Genomic DNA, 17,541 nt, shown 5'->3' with positions numbered 1-17,541 from the left:
TCCATTTTTTATTTTTGCACTTTGTTGGCGTGATTGATATACATATTGGTACCAAATTTCAGCTTTCTAGTGCTTACGGTTACTGAGATTATCCGCGGACGGACGGACGGACGGACGGACGGACGGACGGACGGACGGACGGACGGACGGACGGACGGACGGACGGACGGACGGACGGACGGACGGACAGACAGACATGGCGAAACTATAAGGGTTCCTAGTTGACTACGGAACCCTAAAAAACATATATCGAAGTGACACTTCTAATGCGAATTTTGATATACCCCTTACTATTTTCATTTTCATATTACGAAGTTTCACTTCTTCCGCGCGGAGGGATTCCACAATTTTTTTATTTGGATTTTTGCAATGAAGCGGTGTAAAATTATATTATATACAAGAGTGAATTTATTTCTCGATCATTTTACAGATTTCGACAATAGTTATCTCTAGACCTGTGCTTTGAGTCGTATAACTTGAATATCAGCAAAGGAATTCAAAGTTTTATAGTTGCTACTCAATACTCAATAATTAATTACTTTAATTCAAATCATCTCTCAAAATCATGATAGGTGGAAAATAAATATGGTGTTCGTATGGCAAACAAGATAAGACAACCAGAGCGTAGACTTTAATTTACGACAGGTACCTACTCAGGCCAGGTGTGAATCAAAAGCTGGTCTGAGACTCTTTAAGAATAGAAATGAAGAAGACAGATTTTTGGACTGACAGCATCGGAAAATGTGATGGGAGGTCTGCTAGGCCTCACCACATCGTAACTTTTGTAAACGTTTCTGTATGTGCTTGTCATACTGTTCCTATTGTAGTCACTGTTCCCTCGTGTAAAATTAGATGTACGTATTACGATTGTGCGCTTTTGTTTGCGTCTGCGCATCTGCCCGACCGCGCCGGAGTTGGATTTCGTTTTTTCTAAGTGTTAACGGTAGCGGGCAACAATGGCCAGCAGCAGCACACCCGTTTATTTGGGTGAATGGAGAAATAATAACTAAAATTACATCGAGGATTAAAGGGACTGTGAATTAAAAGTTTGAAGATGAACTTGGAGCGAGTTCTGATGGTGTTGATGAGAGCTGAAACTTTTGACAAAAAATCAACATTCTTGGTTAGCATGCATGACATGCAATGAGATTAATTTAAAAGAACAAGAGTGAAAGATGTACCTAGGTCTTAAAGATAGTTGAAGTTAGATATACCCATAACAAGATGCTCAATTTTATTAAAGTACCTACCTATAAGCATAAAACGAAAACAGATAGGTAAGTACAGTCCACCAATTGGAACCCTAGGCCACTCTACAATCATGTCAAAATGACAAGCAGTAAGAGATTGCTTACAATCTGATTAATAACGTCACTATGACATAGTTCTACAGTGGCTTAGGGTTCCAATTGGTTGACTGTACCTATTTCAGTAACGAAGTTCAGTGCTGAAGATGAAGCGTTGGTTTGGACAAGTGAAAATAACGGTCGGCGATGAGATCTGTTTGAGGAGACGAAAACATTCTCATTTTCTCGTAAAGGGGAACCCAAGGAAAAATTTGAAATTGAAAATGAATTTCAAAATGACAGTGAAACGAACTTATAAATATATATTAGAGCTCACCAAAGTATGGTTTGTAATAGAAACTGAAGAGATTTCCCAAGTCTATAAGGCTCTTTTTCGGCGATGCGATCTGCTCATCATTTCCTTCCTGTATCCTATGTCCTGAGAATATATTTATTTGTAAAATAACGAAAGAAACTATACTTGACTTGTAATGGATGATGCTACGTACTCGTATTATTATTATTCTTGGATTGAACACTCACATAAGCTGGCTTTGTTGTACCTGTAGAATTTGGCCCAGTCGACATAGTTCTTCCTCGTTAACGGAATCTGACCGACGACAATCTCACTCCCTCAGAAATTGCGAGACTGACTCTGTGTTTCGTCTATGTATGACCAATCACTAAACGAACTAATGGAGAGTGAAAAGAACTTAGAACTCACCGAAGTTTGGTTTGTTGAAACTGAAGTCATGGTTTTTTCTCGGCGACGCGATTTGCTCGACCACGTTCTCTTTTCCTCGCAACTGGGGATGTGACTCCTGAAACTTCTGCGCGAGGTCTGTGGCGGTGCGATCTGAGGACAAGAAAGAATATTTAAGAATGAGAAGATGACTTTCATGACGAATGAGATGATGAGAGACATTTGATGCCACGATGAGCTTGATAGTTGGAAAATTATATATATATATGTGAGTGTGTTTAGTAAAACGTCCCACTTTGTCGGTTACCATTAAGGCGAGATTTACTTGTATAAATAAACTGACAAAGCGGCTTTATAGCAATCGACAAAGTGGGACGTTTTCATGTGCACACTCACATATGTTGAAATCTATGGAATTTCTGAAGTCGAGGAGCCTTGGAAGAACGGAAGAACTAACTAGTATGGCTCTGCGACCCAAAGCGGATCTTGGGCTCCAAAACGAGTGCACGCCACTTATCCCGATCCTGCTTTAGAAGAACTAAAATAATCCATACTAATATTATAAACGGGAAAGTGTGTGTGTCTGTTTGTTTGTCCGTCTTTCACGGCAAAACGGAGCGACGTATTTGACGTGATATTTTAAGTGGAGATAGTTGAAGGGATGGAGAGTGGCATAGGCTACTTTTTGTCTCTTTCTAACGCGAGCGAAGCCGTGGGAAAAAGCTGGTAGAAATATATTTAGGTCTCGTGTTCTCAAAGATTCCTTGATATAAATATCTCATAAAAGTTTTGTGGGTTTTCACTTTCTAGATATGTTGTTTTATTTACTTAGTATTTCATTTTTAACCCCCGACGCAAAAACGGAGGGGTGTTATAAGTTTGACGTGTCTGTCTGTCCGTCTGTCTGTCTGTCTGTCTGTGTGTGTGTCTGTCTGTGGCATCGTAGCTCCCGAACGGATGAACCGATTCAGATTTAGTTTTTTTTGTCTGAAAGCTGAGTTAGTCGGGAGTGTTCTTAGCGGGCAGTCAATATCTTCTTTTATATATTTTTTTGATATTTAAACCCCATTGCACTACAACAGGGTAGAAGGTATTTCACTTCCGCCTCGTTAGATTTTAAAAACGTTGTATATAACGTGATCAGCGACCCGATAAACCATTAAAACGATATCCATATTGATTTTTTGACTTTATCACCCCCTTTTCACCCTTTTAGGGGTTAAATTTTCAAAAAACCTGAAACACGTATTCAGTCATATGTCTTAAGGAATCTTTCTGTGAAGTTTCGAATAAAATAGTCAAACTAATCTTGTTTCCCCATACAAACTTTGAACCCCCATTTGACCCCCTTAGGAGGTGAATTTTGGAAAATCCTTTCTTAGTGCTCCTCTACACTATATAAGGAACCTACGTGCCAAATTTGAAATCTCTAGGACCAGCGGTTTCGGCTCGAGTTTCGGTTTCATGAAAATCGGTCAACTATGTCGCAGTCGGGGGTTTTTTTCAAAATTTTAATTTTGTGGTTAGGTTATTAGTTAAAGTGTTTATATAGAATATTGTAAAGATTACTAGTATAGATACGTATTAGTTACTTGTTGAAAAAAAAAACAATATTTGTGCTCAGTCAGGAACTTTATACTTTTCAAAGTTTTTCATGGGTATAATGAACAGAATGAAGCCAAGCCGGGCACCGAACATATCTTCGCTATAAAAAATATAGCGATCGAAACTTTCACTCACAGTTAATAACAATGTCTTTGTTCTACTACCGAGAAACTTCCAGCAACTTCGGAATCCCTCTAAGAAAACTTGTTTCTTAATTGTTACACGAAGAAAAACTTACAAACTCGACATAAACGTCAAAATTTAATATTTCCTAAAACAGTGGAGGCAAAACCGCGCCTCCCCGACATAAAGAACTGTAAAATCCATGCAATTTGTACCTACTTACCCTCTGCTCTTAGCGTGTATATAGGTACTTATCGATTTATCGCAAACATGAAACCGTATTTCAAAAAGTCAAGTTTAAAACCCTCAAGCGAACCCTGTCTCTTTCGTTTTGTCTTAGGGAGCATTTTTGGTCGGTAGCGCGCGTGGCATGTAGGTTTTCTCGGCACCGTGTCGTGTAAAAATGCCGTCTTGTCGCAGGCCGCCGCCCCACCAGCGACATTTTTTAGGAGGGAGGGGGCCACCCGCGGCCGCTCCAGTCATTTCGTTGTCATCCAGGGACTTTTTGCGCGAACGCGCGGCGTCGACAATACCGTTCAGTATTTTTATTCTTTTCGAGAAAATAAAAAAAAAATAGAGAAAATGATGAACAATGCCGCCCTTCGCTGAGATTACCGCCATCAGAAAATGAATGCTTTGTTAGATCCGTCCGGAATGTTTTCAGTTGTTACATTAGTCTTGTCGTGTATCCATTAGACCATGGGCTTAGCTAGGCATGAAAAGTTCTCGGATGCGATTGTCCCGTTTCAATCCCGGGATGGCGCTTTTCGGGGTTTTGTTGTTAAAAAAAAAAGAAATACGACGGTTTTTGTTATTCTCGGGGAATTCTGATGAAAATTCGTAAGTAATTTTTTATGTTAGAAAATAAATATAAGATATAACAAAAGAAGCAAATAGGGCAATGTTATGTATTGGGTTGGTAAGAAAGTAATGAGCGAATCATAACCAATATTGTAATTTTTATTTAATTTATTATTTTAATCATTTATCAAAAATATAACGGCCTTCGTTATCTACTACTTGTCTCCATCGTTCTGGTAAAGAATGAATAGCATCGGCGAAGAAGTTCTTAGGTTTAGATTCAAAAAACTCAGCTATGTACTGTCGTAGATGGGCTTGATCATCGAACTTTTTTTCATTCAAGGCATTGCTTAGCGATCTGAACAATGCGTAATCCGTAGGTGCCAAGTCTGGAGAGTACGGTGGATGAGGTATCACTTTCCAACCTAGCTCCAATAGCTTTAGCCGAGTCACTTTTGCAATGTGTGGGCGAGCATTGTCGTGTAAGAAAAAAACTTTAGCATGCTGTGGACGATTCTGAGAGATTTTTTGGTTTAAATTTTCAAGCTGATTACAATATACTGATGCGGTAACAGTCATTCCACTTGGTAGGAGTTCCCAGTGAATAATACCATGAATATCCCACCAAACGGACAGCATAACTTTTTTCGTGTGAGGCTCTGTTTTTGGTGCCTCTATTCCTTTTTCGTTTGGAGCTAGCCACTGACGTTTGCGTGTGTGATTTATATATAAGACCCATTTTTCATCTCCAGTGATAAGATGGTCCAACCAGTTGAATGTGCGGCGAAAAGACAGAACTTGTATGCAGATATCGGCACGGCGGTTTAGTTGATCTCTATCAAGTTCGTGCGGTATCCAAACACTGTGTTTGTAGTTTTTTCCCAACTCGTGTAAATGTGTTTCTATGGTGACATAAGAGCAGCCTAACTCGGTAGCAAGAGTACAACTCGTTAGCCTCGGATCTCCTTCAATTAAGGTTTTTAATTTGGCTACATCAATCTTCACCGGTCGACCAGACTTAGGTTGATCTGATAATGAAAAGTCGCCACTACGAAACCGCTGGAACCATCGTTTCGCCGTGACCTCAGACACAACTTCAGGAGCAACACGCTGACATATATTACGCACTGTTTCGGCGGCTGAATGGCCAGACTGAAATTCATATAGTAAGCAATGCCTTACATGCACTTTTAATTCGTCCATTTTCTTCCTTATATTAGCTCGGCGACAGCTAGTGAAGGACTGACGAGAAACTGTGCGACCCGCCCTTTATATACTTTCGACCATAGAAGATTCTAGAACTCTCTCAAAAATGTTATGTGGAATTCAATCGATCGCTCATTACTTTCTTACCAACCCAATAATACGTAAATATTGGGTTGGTAAGAAAGTAATGAGCGAATCATAACCAATATTGTAATTTTTATTTAATTTATTATTTTAATCATTTATCAAAAATATAACGGCCTTCGTTATCTACTACTTGTCTCCATCGTTCTGGTAAAGAATGAATAGCATCGGCGAAGAAGTTCTTAGGTTTAGATTCAAAAAACTCAGCTACGTACTGTCGTAGATGGGCTTGATCATCGAAATTTTTTTCATTCAAGGCATTGCTTAGCGATCTGAACAATGCGTAATCCGTAGGTGCCAAGTCTGGAGAGTACGGTGGATGAGGTATCACTTTCCAACCTAGCTCCAAAAGCTTTAGCCGAGTCACTTTTGCAATGTGTGGGCGAGCATTGTCGTGTAAGAAAAAAACTTTAGCATGCTGTGGACGATTCTGACAGATTTTTTGCTTTAAATTTTCAAGCTGAATACAGTATACTGATGCGGTAACAGTCATTCCACTTGGTAGGAGTTCCCAGTGAATAATACCATGAATATCCCACCAAACGGACAGCATAACTTTTTTCGGGTGAGGCTCTGTTTTTGGTGCCTCTATTCCTTTTTCGTTTGGAGCTAGCCACTGACGTTTGCGTGTGTGATTTATATATAAGACCCATTTTTCATCTCCAGTGATAAGATGGTCCAACCAGTTGAATGTGCGGCGAAAAGACAGAAGTTGTATGCAGATATCGGCACGGCGGTTTAGTTGATCTCTATCAAGTTCGTGCGGTATCCAAACACTGTATTTGTAGTTTTTTCCCAACTCGTGTAAATGTGTTTCTATGGTGACATGAGAGCAGCCTAACTCGGTAGCAAGAGTACGACTCGTTAACCTCGGATCTCCTTCAATTAAGGTTTTAAATTTGGCTACATCAATCTTCACCGGTCGACCAGACTTAGGTTGATCTGATAATGAAAAGTCGCCACTACGAAACCGCTGGAACCATCGTTTCGCCGTGGCCTCAGACACAACTTCAGGAGCAACACGCTGACATATATTAAGCACTGCTTCGGCGGCTGAATGGCCAGACTGAAATTCATATAGTAAGCAATGCCTTACATGCACTTTTAATTCGTCCATTTTCTTCCTTATATTAGCTCGGCGACAGCTAGTGAATGACTGACGAGAAACTGTGCGACTCGCCCTTTATATACTTTCGACCTTAGAAGATTCTAGAACTCTCTCAAAAATTTTATGTGGAATTCAATCGATCGCTCATTACTTTCTTACCAACCCAATATATCTGTTGGCAACCCAACTTTTTATCAGTATCTAAACAAATATTATGTATCACATTACATTGTAATGCTCTTTAAATAGCTAAGTATATTAAGATTTTCTGTCGTGTTACATGTATGGGGCTCGTGTAGGAACGTTTAGCTTATTCACTTAGACACCTCACACAATTTGTATAAAGTAACTTTGCGCATACTTCTTGGTAGCCAAAATGTATGTGTGTGTATGTAATGTGTGTAAATGTTGGCAAAATGCCTCGTACGCAACAAAAATAACTTAACATCATTAACATTTTCTTTTCATGCACAAGGAAAACCAAAAACGCGCCTCAAAGAAAAACAAACCATCACTCATATTTATTCAGCCCGGTTAATCAGATCCGATTATCAAGAGGTATCGCGATGAATAATTGAATAATTTTTCTGTAATGAGCTCGGCGATGGGACAGCGGGGTTCGATCTAGATAAAGGGTTATTCGATATCGCGACGACACGAAAGCGTTTTCCGATAACGCGGGGCGATCACGGGACGGGTGAAATGTCACGCTACGGATTTTGGTGCGATTAAAAATTCGGTTTCGGAATGTTGATGCGCGTTTGTTTTTATGGAGCACGGAAAATGAGATGAATCAGGTATTCGGCTAATGAATATACGTAGATATTTTTCTAGCACGAACGAAGTGACACTAGTGACTTTCTTCCGATATTTAGTTCATCGATAACTTACATTACAATATGCTATTAATTATTAAAATTATGTCATTAATTATTGACGTGGCACTGAATCTTGAGTAGTTTCATGTGCTCTGTCTACCCAGTTTAGGGAATATAGGCTTGAATTTATGTGTATAACATTAATGTTGGACAATAATAATAAAACGAACCATATTTTAATAGTTTACATAATTTCTTACATGATTATTCAAGATTTTAGAGATTATTATTAGGGGTAATTAATAACCTTATGTAAGGCTAATTTATCGATAAAAGGATTGTCGATGTTTTAATTTTGTCAAGCACTTCCGTTCTTGACGTTCGTGCCAGAAAAATATCTAGGTATACTAATGAAATGAATGATACTCGTAGTTGCTGACTATCTACATATATGACAGAGTTTTATGAAATCTAAACACTGTCATAGAAATTCATGTCAGTGTGTCTCTGTCAATAAATTTCATGAATTCAATAGGTATGTTAAGTTTAAGATTTTAATACTATATTTCGTCAGATGACAATCAAAACATATTAATTTCAACAAAAGAAATAACTTTTCATGGTAGGAGTTTAGCAGTAATAGTAGTTTTGTTGTCATCTGACGATTTTACCATTACCTACTCGATCAAGAATAGTACATTACGATACAAGTGCGGAAAAATGGAAGTTCGAAACGAGTGGCGATAAATTTAAATACAACCGAAGTTTAAATCGACACGAGTTACGAATTTCTATTTCGCACGTGAATCGTACGACGTTTTTCAGTACAGATGGCCCTCCGAAGTTTCGACCTGACAAGAAAAGAACCACTTCTCGCACTAGTGCGTAAAAAAACCACCATATGTACTGAAAATGTCTGATTTTAACCTTTTGTCACTTATATTATTTTATACGTTATGTTTGAACTATTTGGGTGTAATTTAGGCAAAAAACTCATGATAATCATTTATTTATTTATTTTATTTCAAAAACGTTACACAGTATGACATTAAAACCAAAGCACTGAGTAACTAAAAATACAAAAAGCATAAAAAATAAACACATAAAAGTAAGAAAAAATAAACACATCAGCACATCACCAATTAACTAGATTTAGGTGACAACGTAACGTTGAGGCTTGTTGCGCCGTCTCTCCGGGAGTAGAAGCCGGCAAGTTGCCCCGGAACCGTCTAAAGACTACACTCTTCGGCCATTAGAAGTATGCACTCATCATCATGATTTTATGTCAAACTGCCATTTATTAAAACTGTCTAGATCCCAAATAAAACATATATTTATTCTCAGGCGTCCAATACACACAGGTGTAACCCGTCTTTACCCTCTATCCACATGATATGATTGGCGGCGACAACCTTTGCGGCTGCCGAATTGTATGGAGCTGAGCTGTGCGGGTGTCGTCTTACAGCCTTTGATTTACACGCGGCCTTTGAGGGTAGTGCCGCCAGGCTTTGATGATGCCGCTTTAGGTTTTGAGCTAGTACTCATCAATAGTAGCGGAACAACGCACCAAAAGTATCCGACATCGTGAATGACTTTCGAAATATAGATATCTCTTTTGCTCGCGGCTTCTCTCGCGTTTAAAAGAGGCAAAAAGCCTATGTCACTCTTCATCCCTTCAACTATCTCCACTTAAAAAATCACGTCAATTCGACGCTTCGTTTTGCCGTGAAAGACGGACAAACAAACAGACACACACACTTTCCCATTTATAATATTAGTATGCAATTTGTTAAGTTCGCGATCAGAAATGTCAAAATTTAATTATTTTTTCTTGTATGTGGTGGAGAATGGTAGTTATTTCTGAAGCGTTATTTGATATGCTACTTTTGATGCTGATTGTACCTACACTGTTTAGATCAGTTCTCACTTACACTGTTCTTTAGGACATCCAAAGGATGTCATTCGTATGTTGTGCGTTTCGCTTGTATTGTTTGCTGAATGACATAGATTTCGATGTGGTAAGATATGAGTGTAAATTGAAATTGGGCTAGTAGTCTATGGCTTAGGTAGAGTATGAATTTCAATGATCCATTAAAAAGCCTCTTTAGCAAACGTTTCTGCTGATTAAAATTTTAATTAGAAAAAAATGTGCTGGTTTCGTGCCTGATGTCAAATGCCTCCATGTGCTTTAAGTGCCTCCAAAGTCCAAATATTATCCATTGGATGAAGAAACTACACATTCACTTGTTTTTAATTCAGAAATAAACTACTCTGTAGCTACAACTACTGTCAAATTAACTTAACAAAACGAACAGAGAAAGTTCACAACAATATTTGCTCTCAACTAGTGCCAGTGAAATGGAAAGCGCAAGCGGATTTTAAAACGAAAGTAACACGCGTTAATAGCGTTTTCCATAAACTGTAGTTTATCCTCTTGCCGCCCAATGTGCAATGAGATATACATTTTGGTTCAATTGAATTTTAACTTTCATGTGAATAAATAAAGTAGCATTTCTTTTGTCTCTAAATTTTTTCGAACAAATGAAACTCAATTCTATTTAAAATGCGAATAGGTTCAAAATTTTAGTATGGTGGGCGTTACGAGGATATATTTTAATAGAGAAGCAGCGAGGTTTATTCACAATGACCAGGCAGGCAAGTATGGTCGCGCGATAAATGATTAAACATCTGGCCGTCCCTATCGCACTTGCAAATAGTGCGATAGGGAAGGCCTGATGTTGCAAGTATGCCTGCCTGGACTTTGTTAATCTAGTGTATCACGGTGGTTATACTCACACCCAATTTTCATATACATATACAATACAATACTCTTTATTGCACACCTCACATAGTTTACAAGTAATACACAAGAAACAAAACAAATTAAACAGAGGTAACAACAGGCGGTCTTATCGCTTAAGAGCGATCTCTACAGACATATACAGAGGGTAACTAACCTTTATTGAAGTGAGTCCGGTTTCCTCACGATGTTTTCCTTCACCGAAAAGCGACTGCCAAATATCAAATGACTTTCGCACATAAGTTCAGAAAACTCATTGGTACGAACCGGGGTTTGAACCCGCGACGCGACCTCCGGATTAAAAGTCGCACGCTCTTACAGCTAGTCCACCAGCGTTTTTCCTTCTTTTGGCAACCGAAATGCTTTAAAATCTTTTAGTTTCTTGTGTGACAATCTAGGGTTTGTAAATTTGTGAGTTCACTTGACGAGGAATTCTTCGCAGATACGAGTATGTGGTTATGGTCAAACAAAATATTCTAATATACATTCGTTTTTTTTTTGCAAAAATCGCGAAGTGCAAAGGGCTGACGACTTCCTTGAACATCGCATTGCAATACAGAGAGGAAATACTGCAAGAAACTGATAAAATACGTCAAGGGCCTATTTTAGATAGAGCTTTTACAATAGTTTTAGTTTCAATAATTATGTATTCTGTCTGTAACGTTAAATACATATTGACGCTAATTAGTAACCAACCCACTTCAAACCGATGAAATAAATATCCCGTATAATGTTGTTCTCAAGCTTGAACTTGGGTATGCCTGTTATCTTGAACTCTTACTATTTATAACCTTAAAACACAAAATTTGTTTTTCAGAGCGTCCTATTTGCCCAACAACAACCAATGATTTCCCATTAAGTATTCGTTTTTAATGAAAACACTAAAAACCCCTTTAATAAACCAACATTTTCTCAAACAACATTCCCAAAACTTCACCAGATCAACTATCTACAGCTATCAAAGCCAATACATAAAGCCCTACATGGCCAGTCGATTACCAAGCCCATTGTACCGCATGTGCAATGGCTGCCCCGGGGGTGTAATATTTTTCACCCCAATGTTACGGAGAGCGAAAACAGTACAGCTCTTTTGTCCTAGTACAATGCGTGTTCGTTATTTTTTAGGATTCCGCCTAAAGCAGTGGACCCTCCGACTCCGTGAGATAGGGCATCTGTTTTGTGGATCGATTCGTTTCCGAGTGGGACAGCCTTTTTGAAGTGTCGAATCGCCCTCATCCTGGCACAAGCCTTTGTCTTTGTCAAAATGGATCTACGTATAATACAAACCTTTCGTTATCTTCATCATCTTGGCTGTCTTCATAATACTGAGAAGAGTAGATTAGCTCAATAAATACAATTATAAATGAAGAAGTAAGATTACAATATTCTTTGAAGTGAGTATTACAATATTCTTTCTGTCGTTCCGTATATTCCTTATTACACACTATTTTAAGCACATATTTATAAAATTAAACATGTTTAAGTCTTTTGCTAGTCTGAACCTTAGATAGATCAACTAATATTATTGAATAGAATACTTTTTTCACGACTGACTAAAGTTTGCCAAAAAGACAAGTAGCTTTCTAGACTCCATTCTTGTATTTTTGGAGTATCTTCAAATTAGGTTTCAACTGCATCTTTGATTATACGACAAAGACTACTGATGAAAGGGACGAATGAAGGTGACGAAAAATTTAAGAACTCGACAAGAAAGTTATAGGACGATACAAGACTATACCAACAAAACAACAACAATACACATCAAATGAAATACGCAAATGAAAAGGGAACATCAACATACTGAACCTCATAAATCACGGTCCAGTAACCAGTGCTATAGCGAAGCCCACGGGCGCCGAGCCCCGATCGTCAGTTAATTATTGACGCATCCGTTTTTACCACCACTACCCTACGAAAATACCATAACTCCATTCAAAAACTCATTCGAAAACCTACCGAGAGGACACGCAGTAAGGTTGGATATTGTGAAGGTAGAAAATGGAGGTAGGCTGCTTGTAGCTAAAAGGTGTGGTTGGCTAATATAGCTCCCCGAAACTGCTATTTCCTTACCTTTGTAAAGACGGCTTTGTTCGATTCAATCGTACCTTTGGTGATTGTTCTAATTATTGGTTATCAATTTTCTCGGAGTAAGTATTAGGTATTATATAGAATTGGGTTACTTAACTGACGTTTAGAGCAAGGTAAAAAAATCAACAGAATTAGAATAGTCAATAGACAGACGTTGGTAATATTATGTTTAATTATTTAAGAAACTGTGCGGAAAGAAAAGAGTTGTGGAATATAAGAAAACTTAGAAAACCCATACATTCCACAACCTTTTTTCGCACAGATTCTAATACACCAAAAGCATTATTTTTCAGCATGTAGATGGTGGCAGGCACCTCTCCAATCCTTTTAGTGTTTCAGGTGTCCATGAGCGGCAGTGATTCTTTACCATCAGGCGACCTGTCCTGACCTGCTCGATTGCCTCCGAAAGAAAAATGGGAAAGATGTTCACTTTTTAAATGTTTGCCAATGTTCTAAAACGGCTTATCAAATTTCTTCTTCTTCTTCCTACCCTTATCCCACGTTATGTGGGGTCGGTACAAGATGTCTTCCTATTCCATTCCTCTATCTTTGATCATTTCTGCCTGAAACAAAGGAACTATCCTAGCTCAGGCATTTGTATAAAACATCTCTTATATGTACATATAACAATTCTTAGCCTTTAAGAACAATCACTGTACAATTATGTTTTCACGTATCCTCTTTCACACGTCATATCAAACTTATTACGTACTAGCTTTTGCCCACGGCTTCGCTCGCGTTAGAAAGAGACAAAAAGTAGCCTATGTCACTCTCCATCCCTTCAACTATCTCAACTTAAAAAATCACGACAATTCGTCGCTCTGTTTTGCCGTGAAGAACGGACAAACAAACAGACACACACACTTTCCCATTTATAATATTGACGCTGCCGAGTGGCTCAGTTGTCTAAATGTTGACTTATAGCTTTTATATTTGTATTCTTTTTGACTGGTTTTATTGTATAAAACTTGTTATTTGCCTATTTTCATGCCATCCGATTATAGTATTTTATGCAACTGGTGGTTAAAAGAGGTCAAAAAAGGTGAGTGGCGTGGGTAACAATTTGAGGCGAAGCCGAAAATTGTTAATAAAGACGCCACGAGCATTTTTTGACTCAGTTAAACACCGTTGCATACAATACTTTTTCTACGACCAAGCACTTATTTTGAAAGAAAATTATAAATCAACAAATAACTACTTTCAGTCATCTTAGTTATCTAGCGGACCGCCTACCATTTTGAATATGCAGTTTGAGTGCAAACATGAAATTAACTGTCTATGGTATGGTTCTTTGAAGCCTGGCCACTAAGACGAATCGAGCCGAGTTGAATCGAGTTCTCATACATTTGAATGCGATTCGACGCGTCGCCAATAAACGCAGCAGAAAACGAAGGAGTCTCGACTCTGCGAATTGGTTTGTTAAGTTGGTAGCAATGTATTTACTGAACTGTAACAGCTATTTCGTGCTACTTCTACTAAATGTTTTCAGGGTATAGACTAGATAGACTTGTCCTGACATCTTTTATGTAGGGTTTTTAAGTTCTATGCACGACCTTGTAACTCACGAATAACAGTACGGGAGTAGAAAAAATAAATAAATTTATAATATTAGTATGGATCTACTTATACGGAATAATCTCTATTTTCAGACTGACTTTGTCATCACATAATATGGGCGAATCAACTTTTTGACCGACATTTTTGGTGTCTCTGGCGTTACTCAAAATGTCTCTGGAGTTACCAAGAAATCGAACTTCTAATGAACAAAGTTTCAGTTTATTGGATTTAACAGTTAGGGTTATGTTTTAATATACAGGGTAAAGTGAAAAATACCAATAAAATTCATTATTTAAGGGTGAAATTTCACAACTATGTTAAGAATGTGCGGACAGATTTGAGTCGGTCAAAAAGTTGATTCGCCCATATATCACTTTGTCAAATGACCTATTTATTAGCCATTCAATTAGCATGGAAACTAAATTCACCGAAATGTAGATTCATTAGTGAAACCACTATTGTTTAGTGAACCTAAACCGTATTGATAGACAGCCGTGGGCTTTCAGAAAATGTATTTGTACAATAATTCGTTTCTATTTCAAAAATGACAACCTAAATGTGGAACCAAGGTTTTGCTAATTCCTAAAATTTATAATCGACTAGCGAAGTTTTCCATCGTCATTGGTACCTATATTTTACTATTATGATTAAACCTGCGATGAGAACGAGACTCCGAGAATGTTTTTGTATTTCGTCACTACTTTGGAACAAACTTGTAACTTCTTTTGTCATTGAAGAAAAAAATGTACCGCTCAAGGCCGAGCAAAGTGGTGTTGGAGGCCAAAACTCATTTTGGGTTGTCGCGCCAGCCAAGTAAGTAAGTATGTATGAAAAGCATATTATAGAGTTACTGCGTTTCAACTTTGGGGAGCAGTGTGAGATACGAGACCCTTCAAACTACATAGTAACGATTTCTTGTGCACTGTAAACCAATGCTGGCGCCATCTAACCGTCCAGCGTGCGTAGTCGAATGTACAAACGCTCACGATAATATTTCCTTCGTAGCTATCTATCTCTATCGCTCTTGTGCATTGGCGCGACAGAGCCAGACTACATTTCTGCGGCGTTTCGCATCGCAAAAATGCCACTCGGCTACGGGGCCTATACCTGTTAATACCTTGGCGTATTTGCGATGACTGCAATATAATAGGTATTATAAGTCCTTTTTCACACTTAAACTGTACACAAGTTCCTGCATACATAAATGATGCCTATCCCTCACATTGTTCATATAGGGAGGACCCTCGCCATTTACTTATTAATCCACGCCTGCAGCTATTATTCATAAGCAACTTGTTATGACAAGCTTAATGTACATTATGCTGGGACGTAGGGACTTCAGCGTAGCATGGCTTGGTGAACACATACCCGGTGTCCCGTAAACCAACGCCAAAATTAAAAGGGGTGATAGGACATCTCATTAACTATCATATTAAGCGAATTTGACCTTAACGGAAAATTGAACGATGAAAAATGTCATGGTTTTTAAGATGGCCGTTTTTTATAAAACGTAATAAGTAAAAGACAACGAAAAATACTTATGTTATAAAGTACTCGTATGTAACATAACGTTAGCCCCTAGTATGTTCCGTTTCAACGTTTCATATATAGTGTTATTTAAAGACGATAATATTTTTCTCTCGTATTTTATGAAATCTATACATATAATAGTCACATGATAGTGATAATATAGGTAGGTATTCAAAAAAGAACAGTTATTAAATATTTTTCATTATTTAACGTCAACATATAAATTATTTTTCATAAATATTCAAAAATATTTTTCGAACATAGTTAGTATGCACGTATTGCACGTACAGTCAACCAATGGAAACCTAGGCCACTCTACAACCATATCAAAATAACAAGCAGTAGATTTCTTACAATCTGATTTAAAACGTCACTATAAACATAACATAACATAAACATAACTATAACGGTTCCAAGGTTCCAATTAGTTGACTGTACCTAATTCGGGATTTTTAGGGTTCCGTAATAGTCTACTAGGAACCCTTATAGTTTCGCCATGTCTGTCTGTCCGTCCGTCCGTCCGCGGATAATCTCAGTAACCGTTAGCACTAGAAAGCTGAAATTTGGTACCAATGTGTATATCAATCACGCCGACAAAGTGGTAAAAAAGTCACAAAAGTAGAACTTTATAAAGACTTTCTAGGGAAATTGTTTTGAACTTGATAGGTTCAGTAGTTTTTGAGAAACATACGGAAAACTACGGAACCCTACACTGAGCGTGGCCCGACACGCTCTTGGCCGGTTTTTTCAACTGTCAGCACAGACCACATCCCAATTGAAAAATACTTTAGTGGTTCATGGCGTCAGCCACTAGAGACGACACGACATCTCATCTTGAATTGCTTTTCCAATTTATACCATATTCAAAATGTCTGCCCACTTACAAACGTACGCACAATCAGCACTTGCAATTTGTCAGTGCAACAACCCTCCAGGGCCCGGGATCCATCCGGCTAATCCCGGGAAAAGTGCTCTATTCATTCGGGTGCAGGGTGGAACCCCCGGCGAAGCGCTAAAATTTAATAAAGGGGCTCCGGGGTAGCCAGTCGATTAATTACGGTAGGGGGCGTGAGGCTTATGTAGGTATTTTAGGTACCTAGTCGAGAATTGGCAACGGTGCGACAACGACACAGTATAATAAAAAGTTATACTATCGTAAAGTATGGCCACTCTCGCTCCCCGCTGAACGTGCCGCCATAGCTGGGATTTGGGAACCGTTAATCAAATAGTTAACTTCGATAATCGCTAATCCGTAAATAAAAAAGTTAACTTCTTTAATCGTTAAAGTGATAAATTTGGACAAATTTAACGTAAGTTAAAGTTAATCGATAATCCGTTAACGGTCGGACACTGGCGATGAAATATATGAAAGAGGCGCGTTCCTAGCGCACAGTCTAAGCTCGTGTAAGTGAACGCGTATATAGGTACTATCGACTAACGCTTAAGTCGGTATTACTAGGAATATAGATAGGACCATCTACTTTCACTTGTGTAGGTATTATTATAATCCGACATTAGGTTAAAGTCACAGGTAACATGCGAGATTGCCAATTATCTACAAATTGCGTATCTTACCTGGTTCAGTGATTTGGCAAATCTATTATTCATGGCTCTGCTTTAGCATCGTCAGCAGCACCGATTCAAGATCATTACAACTCACATCGTACGCAAAATAAGCCCACACTGGGCTGTTCTGTCTCTTAATTATTTTTAAAATCTTAGTTTAAACTTTCACGATTAATTTAAACTTAAAAAAAAATTAAACTTTGACG

The 17,541-nt window shown here is 38.2% G+C and overlaps 1 protein-coding gene across 4 annotated transcripts in view; it reads right to left on the bottom strand.

The window, feature by feature from the left end:
• The window catches only part of LOC125236395 (Fanconi anemia group J protein homolog), a 127,499-nt gene that overhangs the window by 66,487 nt on the left and 43,471 nt on the right, over positions 1-17,541 (bottom strand). For all 4 annotated transcript variants that reach the window (XM_048143179.1, XM_048143180.1, XM_048143181.1 and 1 more), the window contains exon 3: positions 2,011-2,142. In XM_048143179.1, coding sequence (XP_047999136.1) covers positions 2,011-2,142 — 132 coding nt within the window. The remainder of the gene's footprint in view (positions 1-2,010; positions 2,143-17,541) is intronic.

The sequence above is a fragment of the Leguminivora glycinivorella genome, chromosome 19, assembly GCF_023078275.1.
Source record: "Leguminivora glycinivorella isolate SPB_JAAS2020 chromosome 19, LegGlyc_1.1, whole genome shotgun sequence".
In the NCBI taxonomy this organism is placed as follows: Eukaryota; Metazoa; Arthropoda; class Insecta; order Lepidoptera; family Tortricidae; genus Leguminivora; species Leguminivora glycinivorella.
The sequence above is the reverse complement of the archived record's forward strand: the minus strand, read 5'-3'. Positions and strand labels throughout refer to the sequence as shown.